General features: G+C 34.9%; 3 protein-coding genes across 5 annotated transcripts in view; 1 reads left to right on the forward strand and 2 right to left on the reverse strand.

Annotated features, from left to right (window-relative positions):
* Nucleotides 1-1,819, reverse strand: part of LOC110375631 (clathrin heavy chain) — a 37,050-nt gene extending 35,231 nt beyond the window's left edge. For both annotated transcript variants that reach the window (XM_021333815.3, XM_021333814.3), the window contains exons 1-2: nucleotides 1,666-1,819; nucleotides 1,405-1,513 (exon numbers count right to left, since the gene is read on the reverse strand). In XM_021333815.3, the coding sequence (XP_021189490.2) occupies nucleotides 1,405-1,446 (42 nt within the window). In that variant the 5' untranslated portion in view covers nucleotides 1,447-1,513; nucleotides 1,666-1,819. The remainder of the gene's footprint in view (nucleotides 1-1,404; nucleotides 1,514-1,665) is intronic.
* A 319-nt stretch (nucleotides 1,820-2,138) lies between these two features.
* LOC110375632 (ubiquitin fusion degradation protein 1 homolog) lies at nucleotides 2,139-9,453 on the forward strand. 2 transcript variants are annotated; one of them, XM_064040395.1, is made up of 7 exons: nucleotides 2,139-2,296; nucleotides 2,368-2,488; nucleotides 2,936-3,090; nucleotides 3,598-3,727; nucleotides 4,064-4,206; nucleotides 4,778-4,993; nucleotides 7,251-9,453. In XM_064040395.1, the coding sequence occupies exons 1-7, from the start codon at nucleotides 2,294-2,296 to the stop codon at nucleotides 7,410-7,412; spliced, it is 930 nt and encodes a 309-aa protein (XP_063896465.1). In that variant the 5' UTR covers nucleotides 2,139-2,293; the 3' UTR covers nucleotides 7,413-9,453. The 2 variants fall into 2 exon arrangements, with proteins under 2 accessions (XP_063896465.1, XP_049699074.2); XM_049843117.2 differs by lacking the exon at nucleotides 7,251-9,453 and having other exon boundaries at nucleotides 2,141-2,296; nucleotides 2,374-2,488; nucleotides 4,778-5,023.
* Nucleotides 9,454-9,492: 39 nt separating this feature from the next.
* Arpc4 (Actin-related protein 2/3 complex, subunit 4) lies at nucleotides 9,493-10,584 on the reverse strand. Its single transcript, XM_021333807.3, has one exon. The coding sequence runs from the start codon at nucleotides 10,480-10,482 to the stop codon at nucleotides 9,976-9,978; it is 507 nt and encodes a 168-aa protein (XP_021189482.1). The 5' UTR covers nucleotides 10,483-10,584; the 3' UTR covers nucleotides 9,493-9,975.
* Between the last annotated feature and the right edge of the window lie 32 nt (nucleotides 10,585-10,616).

Genomic DNA, 10,616 nt, shown 5'->3' on the forward strand with positions numbered 1-10,616 from the left:
ATATCTGGCTTTTTGTAGTCATGGAAAGTTTTTTTTTTTTTTCATAATACTATCTCTTTTAGGTAATGTCTGCTTTTTGACATAAGCCAACCCTAAGCATAAGCAAAACAGACTAAGTTTTTTTTACATTGCCATAGGGAGGCAGATTATATGCTTCAATATTGTTTTAAAGATAGATTATCATAATTAGTATGTGCATAATTTCTCTAACAAAACAAATGGCTTAAAATAGTTTTCATTCACATAGTATGATGATTGTTTGATTTACATTATTACTCATTGTATTAAGATATGGTAATATAATCAGTAGTATTCTATTTTAACTGTTTATTTATTACTCATCATCATAATGTATCATGATATTAAACCCAAAAACTATTTGGTATCCTGTATGTATGGGAAGCCTATTTTTTTCTATTTAAATAAGACACTTATTTCGCCTGTAGCAGGGCAAGGGAATTTAAGCATTTTTCTATCAGTGTAATAACTTAAAATAACCACTATTGAACAACCAATAAATTAATGTTTTACTGCACAAATAAAAGCAATGATATATTTTCTTTTTGTTTAGTGATTTGTAACAATTTTATATTCCACATACACATTTCTGAGAATTACTGTCAATGTTGATGATAAATTAATACAATTTAATGTCAAAAGCTGTCCAAAAAGTGATTCAGTTTTTAGACATAAATGATAATGATTTAGATAAGAACTTTCATTTCATTCAAAGTCATTGTTATAAACAATATAGCTGCTTTCAGATTTTTGTTATTGAAGGTTATTTTGTTTACTAGGTTTAAATGATTCTAGGAACTGCAACTGTGACTGTGACTAATATCTGATTGAAAGTAGGTAAATGTTTGCTGAGCAATCCAGTTGTGTCTGTGTATTTGTAGTTGCCACCTAGCTAGCTACTATCCAAGTCTTATTAGGTTTCCTTACATCAGATTCTAATTGGATTAACTTTTGTTATTGATATTTCTGTCATATACGTTACCAAATACGATAAAATTATTCATACTAACTACAGTACTACTACACTAAGTAAATAATTTGTAATGTTCAAGTACCTACATAATAAGAAAGTAATCAATAATCATGCGTATACTACTATCGTTGACCTGAATGAACGAAATTTTGGCATTGGCTCCCAGACCATATGATCCAAAGGGAATGTGGAACAAATCAATACCGGCCGCTCGTCCCGTGGGCTCGGCGGATAGGGGGAGGCAACTGTCACAATGATAATTGTGCAATGCCATTATAACCGCCATGTAACCACTGCCCGGTAAATGTAATGCACCACCGCCACCCCAGCACATCCCCCTGACGTAAACTGATAAATTGCTTCCTCCGAGGAAACGCTATCGGCAAATCCAATAATCCGATGGGCGTACTCACCTGTAAATGCTCCTGAAAGCGTATCGGTAATATTTGCGCCATCGTTGCCTATCCCCACGCCCTAAATTAACCAAACCGGACAACAAGCGACCCTTTGAATTCACCAACTCTGAAAAAATTTCACAAATCAATTCACTGCTGTCTCATCCGAAAACACTTTTGACAATCAACATGGCGTTCATGATCATAAAGAAAATGACAACGACCGATACGCGATTAAAATAATCATTATAGAGAAAGGGTGAAACCGAATTAACTCACATTTTTTAAAATACTACATTAAGATAAATAGGGGTCTATTGAGTTTTGCTATTTCTGAGAAATATGACGAACAATCTACACCCGCGGCTGCCACATATACAAATGAATGAAATGGCAGATAATGTAGGAAAAAGAAAGCAAGAGCTTTGTGTTTAATGGATGCGTTCATAAGTATGGAGAAAGAAAATTTTGGTTACACTCGAACTCCATTGATATTATGAAAGCGTAAGAAAGAATGGTTATTTTATAAATATCCATAATTGTTGAGGCCACTATCTAACTGGCAAATTGGTATAGCTATTACGGATTATTTTTTATCAGAACTGAACGTAGCATTTTCTTTTTTTTCACGCAGATTGTCAAATTGGTCTTGGATTGGAGGTACGTCAGCTGCAGTTGTATTTGAAGCATTTATTTGTATTGATCTCTTTCACTCGTATTCCAAAGCTAATCGGTCGATCTCGTTTATTTCGCCATAATACACACAGATGAGATATAATGGAATGGTAACATTTGACAAAAGTGTCAAATCACAACAAAGGTTGACTTGAAGAGAATTTGTTTTGAGTGTGGATTGCATGATTTGCATTTATTTTTCAGTCAGACAGTTAATCAAAAATCAAATAAAATGGTAAATTCAGTCAGCTGTTATAATGGTATATCAAATACTTTTAATTATTTGCTTAACGTACACTTTTATAGTTTCAGTTTGGATTCAACATGTTTCATGAAATCAGCAGGCCCTTTAACATGACCTACAAGTGTTATTCTGTCTCTATGCTGCCTGGTAATGAGAGACAAGATGTAGAAAGAGGAGGAAAAAGTAAGATCTTATTCTAAACACCTTAAATAAAAATATGGAGCAGAGTTTGAATGACCTTCTGAGCCTATTACCAATTTGTAACGAACGAATCATTCACCTATAATCAATTCAGCTTCATAATTGAGTAGAGTTATACTTTATAAAGCGTTTTTCAAAGGTCTAGTCATCTCATACTGTGTCATAGTAAGAAATACTTGTGGAATGTGGTTAAAAGCTCAAATCATTGTGAACACCTAAAAAGTGTTCATTGTGACTCATTTCTAGACAATTACACAAAAGTTCACAGTTTCAGTAACCCCAGAGAGACTTATAGTCTATATACCTACCTTTGTTTTGCAAAAAAATGTAGACAATTAAAAAAAAAATGTAACTTCTATGATGCAATGCATACTATGTCATCATTAGCTTTCACAAGTCAAATAAAACCTTTTTTTTATTCATTTCCAGTTATAATGCCACCATCAGCCCTGGAACAGCTAACAAGGTTGAATATTGAATACCCGATGATATTTAAGTTGACAAATAAAAAAACTAAAAGGATCACACATTGTGGTGTACTGGAGTTTGTTGCTGATGAAGGAAGAGTTTATTTACCACATTGGGTAATGTATTATGACCCATTACCATTAGTAAAAATGCTGGGACACTTTTTCATACTCTGTCGGTTAGCCCCATGGTAAGTTATTAATTAACTTGTGTTATGGGTGCTGACACAACAGATAAACTACATATAAACAAAGTATTTACAATATACTTTGTACACATAATATACTTTGGTATGTATTAACAGAGACTAAAAAATTATAGGTCTAACTCTTTAAAACAGAATCATAATCCTGTAAGGTAGTTTTAAAATTGTAAATTATTTAAGAGAGGTGTGTTTTGCAAGGTATTTTAGAACTAGGTTGTTGACATTTTAGGACATGTTGACATCAACACAAGGCCCCAAACTATTGCACAAGGCCAGTAATTAAAAATGTTTATCTAATTTACCATAAAAGGCTTTATTAATCCTGCACGCGAAACCTGTTTGAACCATTTTGGTAGATATGCTTGCTTTTGAAGAGTGCAGAACTAAAAGTCTTACACCTAAATATTTTACTTGGCAGATGATGACCAATCTAGTGGTGGAAGAAGGAGCCCTACTTCAAATAGAGAGTGTATCACTCCCCGTCGCCACATTTTCAAAGTTCCAGCCTCTCTCTGAAGACTTCTTAGATATAACCAATCCTAAAGCAGGTAATTTCTGCTTTTAAAACCAAGCATTTTAGTGAGAGAGTATGAACTGCTTCTTTTGAATTGTTGGTTGTAGTAAAAACTATGGATGGTGAGGGTATGGTATGGCAGATTAATTCACTATGTTTATTTCTGATGTAGCATTCCCATGGGACTGATATGACTTCAAATTATTCTGCAGTACCCATACCCACCGCTTTCATTTCAAAACAAATATACTATTGTAAATTAGTCACATATGCATGATGCTGAGGTCATCATCAACTTATTAAAGCTACTTTTACTAAGCTGTATTAGTTAGAAAAATATATATTTGACTAACAAACTGCTTTGTTTCAGTACTAGAGAACTGTTTACGTAACTTCTCATGCCTAACAACGGGGGATGTGATAGCTATCAAGTACAATTCCAAGGTGTACGAGTTGTGTGTGCTGGAGACCAAGCCGGGGAATGCTGTCATCATTATAGAGTGTGATATGAATGTATGTATATCGAAGGATATTTGAAGTTTATTTTTACAAGGTTCAAACAACCTTCAGAAACGATAATGATAGTTAAATAATCTCTAATTTGAAATCTTACACTTTTCTGTGGAAAACCTGTGGCATCAACTAACAATTTAATGAGGTTCAAATACCAATGAAGGTGACTCTTCTAATACATATACAATAATACGCCATAAGTGTGTTATAGATATCTTACTTCTTTCTGCCTAGTCTAATATGTCACTTCAACTGCTTACACAAATATTACATTACATTACTTCAATCTTGATTGATGGAGCAATGGTCACCATGCCTTACTGCCGAACATAAGGTCCCGGGTTCGATACCCGGTCGGTCGGCATTTGTGCGATAAGCATACCTGTTGGCCGTGGTCTGGGTGTTACAATATTTATTTTTAAATATGCATTACGTAGCTATATGTAGCTTATCAGTTGTGTGAGCAACCATAACAGAGCACAGGTTAATTAATAACTCACTGGTTAGGGCTAACCGACCGTGTGTGAAAAGGTGTCCCGACATTATTAGATCTTATTTTGTCGGCCAACAGGTAGAATTCGCGCCCCCCGTAGGTTACAAAGAAGAAGAGCGCATACCTCGCGACGATGGTGGCGCCGCCACTGGCATGGACGAAGACCCTTCAAACATGATGCCAGAACCCAGCGGCTTCGTGGCATTCAGTGGAGAAGGCAACCGGCTAGACGGCAAGAAGAAGAAGCTGATCAGTGAGAGCGATTCCGAACCCTCGGCTTCTCAGTCCAGACAGGTTAGTTGTGTCTAATATCTATCAAGCGTGATGAGGCAAACCAGCGACTTCGTCGCATTCAGTGGAGAAGGCAACCGGCTAGACGGCAAGAAGAAGAAGCTGATCAGTGAGAGCGATTCCGAACCCTCGGCTTCTCAGTCCAGACAGGTTAGTTGTGTCTAATATCTATCAAGCGTGATGAGGCAAACCAGCGACTTCGTCGCATTCAGTGGAGAAGGCAACCGGCTAGACGGCAAGAAGAAGAAGCTGATCAGTGAGAGCGATTCCGAACCCTCGGCTTCTCAGTCCAGACAGGTTAGTTGTGTCTAATATCTATCAAGCGTGATGAGGCAAACCAGCGGCTTCGTCGCATTCAGTGGAGAAGGCAACCGGCTAGACGGCAAGAAGAAGAAGCTGATCAGTGAGAGCTATAGACAGGTATGATTTTGTTTTGGTTCTGTCTTATATCTTACTAGCTTCTGCCAGCGGTTTCACCCGCATCCCGTGGGAACTACTTCCCGTACCGGAATAAAAAGTAGCCTATAGCCTTCCTCGATAAATGGGCTATCTAACACTGAAAGAAATTTTCAAATCAGACCAGTAGTTCTTGAGATTAGCGCGTTCAAACAAACAAACTCTTCAGCTTTATAATATTAGTATAGATAGACATGATGCTGGAGCCAAGTGGCTTTATTGCAATAAGCAGAAAAGGCTCTATTGGAAGAAGATGATGCTGATCAATGACAGTGCAGTCTAAACAGGTATGTACAAAATTGATACTTTTATTGTTATCTTATTCACACACACATTCACCTATATAGACGTAGGATATCAAATGTTGGCACGGCTACAGCAAATTTCAATAATTCTCATCAGTGTTGGGCAAAATTTAGTTAACTAATGATTGATGACTAATGATTGAATGTGTTAGTCATGATTGAAGACTAATGATTATTTAGTTTAATCACGAGGTGATGACTAACGATTGATTAGTTTTAATCTTAATCAAATAATCATGATTATTTATTTATGATTGATATTTTTTCATACCGGGTAAAGTAAAATATTTTTCTGCATCTTAAAAAATATTGAATTGCACACAAAACGTTACTGTTATCGTATTGCTTTAACGATTATAAGACTAACTAAATTATACTTGTATTATTTTATTTATTTATTTATCATCTCAGTGTAACTGAATTGAACTTTATAAACACAAATAATATATTTTAAGAAAGCTATATAATATAGGGTATAAAGGATGGCTTACCAAACTAAAACCATGGACTCAGACCATCATCCTAAGTAACGTACTGAAGGATTTTTTTTCTCAGAAAAGAAAAAAAATTGGCCTTTCTTTACAAAATTAGCAGCCGACTGATTCCTTCTGTACTTTACTCAAGATGATGGTCTGAGACTTCGGTCAGCTGATCCTTACACACTGCATGTGTAGTGTACCAACACCTGTGCATCGAGCTTAGTCATACATTCATTATCATCATCATTAAAACTAATGATTGATGATTTGCGATTAACGAATTTACTTGACTAATGATTGATCTCGTTAGTTATGATTAAATTAGTCATGACTAAAATAATCATGATTAGATCAATCATGATTGATCAATTGATTGAATAAATTAGTTGATTTGCCCAACACTGATTCTCATATAGGTCATTGTAATTAGTTGCATTGTTTCTATGTGTAACTGTTGTTACCTCAACTTGTTGGAAAAAATTATATTAAACCCGCAAGTGATTAATTATAACTTTTCAATTACGATGGACACGTTAATTGAAATTAACGTCACTCATTCTACTACATGAGTAGTTGACGAAAAAAAACTGATATGCTTACATTATTAACAGAGAATGCACAAGCAGATCCGCGCACTTCGCAAGTCTTATGCAATATTATACCAATTACTGACTGACTACCATTGAATGTACTTATAATCATGAAGAATTAACTCATCATCTATCTGCTTAGCCTTTTCAAAATTGCTATCTGACTTGATGCAGATAAGTACCAGTGCTTTACATGGAGTAACTGCCCTTCTGACCTCATCAACCCAGTACCTAACAACAAGATACCCCCTTTGTGAGACTTATTTAAAGAGCGGTTGTGTGTGGCCATCCATATTGACCACAAATATGAAAATAGACCTGTTCGTTATCAAAGTTGTACATACTACAAGTGAAACTATTTCTACTTCCTTTAAGGAAACAGTTTAAAATTCTATTTTATAGGCATTGAAATAATTTTCCTTCCTTCCAGCCGTACGTCAGAGGTATCCCGGACTACGACTACGTGATAGGCACTCTCAGGTTCATCAGGAACTCCCGGCCGCCCAGCGCTAAGGAGGAGACGCCCTCAGAACCCTTCACGGCTTTCAAGGGCGAGGGCTTCACGTTGAGAACTGCAAAGTCCAAGAACTGAGTATAAGTAGTTAATGTTAGATTTTTTACTCGCCATGTTGGAAGTGGGCGGAGCAGTCTTGTCGGTTTTTTTTTATGTGGTAACATTTCTTTTTTCAAATTAGGTAATGCTGGTTACCTTCGATAACCCGCGCATTTCATAACAGATCTTTTGCGCAGAAAACTCAATAGCCGAGAAATCTATGTCATTTGTACTGTAAAAAAGATTTGCACCTTAAAAATTAATTGGTCATATGAAATTATATTTTTTAAATAATAACTATATAGATAGAGAACAGAAAACCATAATCCAATTTTTAGGTATGCCTTTAAAATTATTTATCAGACCCAAATAATACCGTACGTACTTAATTTTACATGACTCATTTCAGGGCTCGACTTTCATTGTCACGTTATCACTAGATACGATATCGCTGCTTCGCCTACTAAACAACACACAAAAGATATCTAGAGTGTTTTATAAAGTTGTGATTGTCAAATTATTGAGCATTGGAGCTTGGCGTTCGAATGTACTTGCAGCAAAAGCTTGCAGAAATGCTTTTCCCGCCATTAATTTAAACAATTATAACGTAGGAAATATTAAGTGAAAACACTGCACTTTTATAAAGTTAATTGTTTGTAAAGTATAAGAGATGTTGTCACACAAATGTAAACCTTGCTCGTGGTTAGCCGCCGAATACATAGCCAGTTTAATGCTTCTCTAAAAATATAATATCGACAATGTCCGATTGTTTTTAGGCATGCTCAATCATTGGGTAAAAGATGCGCAGATCATATGTAAATTGTTACTAAGCCTTCCTAGTTGCCTATCACAGCTTCACACGTCACTATTATTGGGCAAAATGACTTCTGAAGATGCAAAGCAGGAGTTTGTTCTAATGAGTACCTATGCTAAAATTCGGCGGCTAATTATATCTTTGTTCTTCTATATTAATGCTCATTGAAGATCCTTTAAGACAGCTATAAAAACCTGCAACAATTATTCCATTTTTTTATATCAAGCTGAATATAGAATTCATGATTGTTAATTTTTGGTTGCTTTGCATTCTTCCTAGTGTTCAGTAAATTAAATAATTTGTATGTGTTAGTTATAAAGAGCGTAAAGCATTCTCTAAAGCTTATGTTACGCTCGACGAGTCTTGCTATTTTCAATAAAAAATTAAGAACATCTTTTGCATTGGTATCTGCAGAACCATGAGCTCTATAGAGTGTAATATTTCTCTTTGCAAAGGCTTGAATATTTTGACTCTTTGAAATATTTTGTTATAAGAGGATTATCAATTTTGCCTAATTGTTACAAACCAATAAATGTTGACCATTTTACTCACTGGGGACAAATGTCTACTTCTGGTAGTCCGGCAACATTGCACATAGTTGCCTAACTTTTCCAGCTATATGCATTATAGATTAAATTAAATGTCTTCTAGTGGATATGAAAGTTTCACAAAAAACCACTTTGAGCACCAATTTCAAGCATGGTTTAAATGTTAATGTTGATGTCTGAATCTAGTTTAAGGGCCTTCTATATTTTATATCATTCCATATAGATGACAGCTCTTGTATAGCAATCTATGACCCCTAGTAGCAAAAAGAATTTTATCCATTTTAAATCTTGCCGCTAGACAAAGAGAATGGTTTGAGTTAATATGAACTCTTTTGTTTGGCAATAAGATTTAAAATGGGAAATATTTTATAATTGATTTCAGTGTGATTTACCCTACTAATAGTTTAGTTTGCTCAACAGTTTTTCAAGATATAAATATGTGGATACTTAGGGCCTGCTTCACATTTAATAGATTGGCTTTATGTATCAGATAGTCATAATTGGAAAATTTTATAAAATTACTGGAAACAATGTTCCCAGGCAAGATGTTAAGTCCAATCCCTCAGAATAATAGATACAGTCAGCTTTATAAGTAAAAAGAAAATCTATAATAGTTGAAATAGCTGACCAAATTAATATGTATTATGGTTTCATGTAAAATTATTTGTTAGTGAGAAATAATTATAACATTATTTAAATAAAGATCCTAATAAATCCATTGCATGTTTTCCTTACCCTATAAATAAATAAACAAAAATTAATAAAAATATTTTATTAAAATGTATAATACAATCATCATTTACAAGTCAAAATGAAGTTTTAAATGCCTTAAGTTTTTTGGAATTCTTTTTTTTATATTATACTCTCCTTAATATTTAAACTGAAATGATACTAATTAAGCTATCTCAATTCTGATAACTTTACATACTTAAAACAATACTGCTTATAAATTAAAAAACATGCCTAACAGATGCAATCAAAAAGCATCAGATAAGTATTTAATATATTGAGTAATTGTTCATGAATATACAGGTTCACCCTTTAAGACTAATACACAAGCATTACCCCTTAATAACCAGGTTAAAGTTATTGCAATGGTTAGAACTCCTTCAATAAGGGACTGTGTGTAATGTCTACAAACATACATCAGCCATAAGGAAAATACACTAATTCACAGTGTAGCACTACATACTTCATATTCCTATTAGTCATACTCATGCGATTACGTTAAAATTCAAGTTTAGAATCTCTTCAAGAACTCCTCGGAACAGATCCTGGCGCGCGCGTTTACAGCCAGTTTCATTTCACTAATTTCCTTATCGATTTCCTCCATGAAGTATATCACGAAATCAACCAACTTGTGTTTATACATTTGCTCGGTGTGGAAATTTGTTATTAAGAAACTGATATGATATCCGTCCACCGGTTTCCGCCTCAATACGATGAAGTTTTCCGCTCTCATCATCATGAACCGCATAAACTTTTTGCACAAAATCTTTTCGATCTCGTCTGCTTGCTTAATCATAATGCTCACTCTAATAGAGTTTATTGACGACTCGATCAGCACTTTCTCGTTCGCATTTCGTGAAATTATCACTGGATTCAGTAGGAGCTCTTTGCTTGTTCTAACCTCGACCTCGGGTTTGTTGTATCGCTCTACCACTTGTGAAGAAAAGTGCTCTAAACACATCGCCGCAGTAAGCGTGTGACGAACTGCTGTTAAATATGGCTTTAAGGTTGCCGACATTATATCGAAATTTCTTAAAATATATATTATCCGTACCACACCTAGAGCGTTTGACACTTAATCTGACAGTTTGTTGACAGGTTGTCTTACTCATAAATCGCAAACGAAACGCACTCATCACAAAAAAGATGCGT

The sequence above is a fragment of the Helicoverpa armigera genome, chromosome 22 (assembly GCF_030705265.1).
Source record: "Helicoverpa armigera isolate CAAS_96S chromosome 22, ASM3070526v1, whole genome shotgun sequence".
In the NCBI taxonomy this organism is placed as follows: Eukaryota; Metazoa; Arthropoda; class Insecta; order Lepidoptera; family Noctuidae; genus Helicoverpa; species Helicoverpa armigera.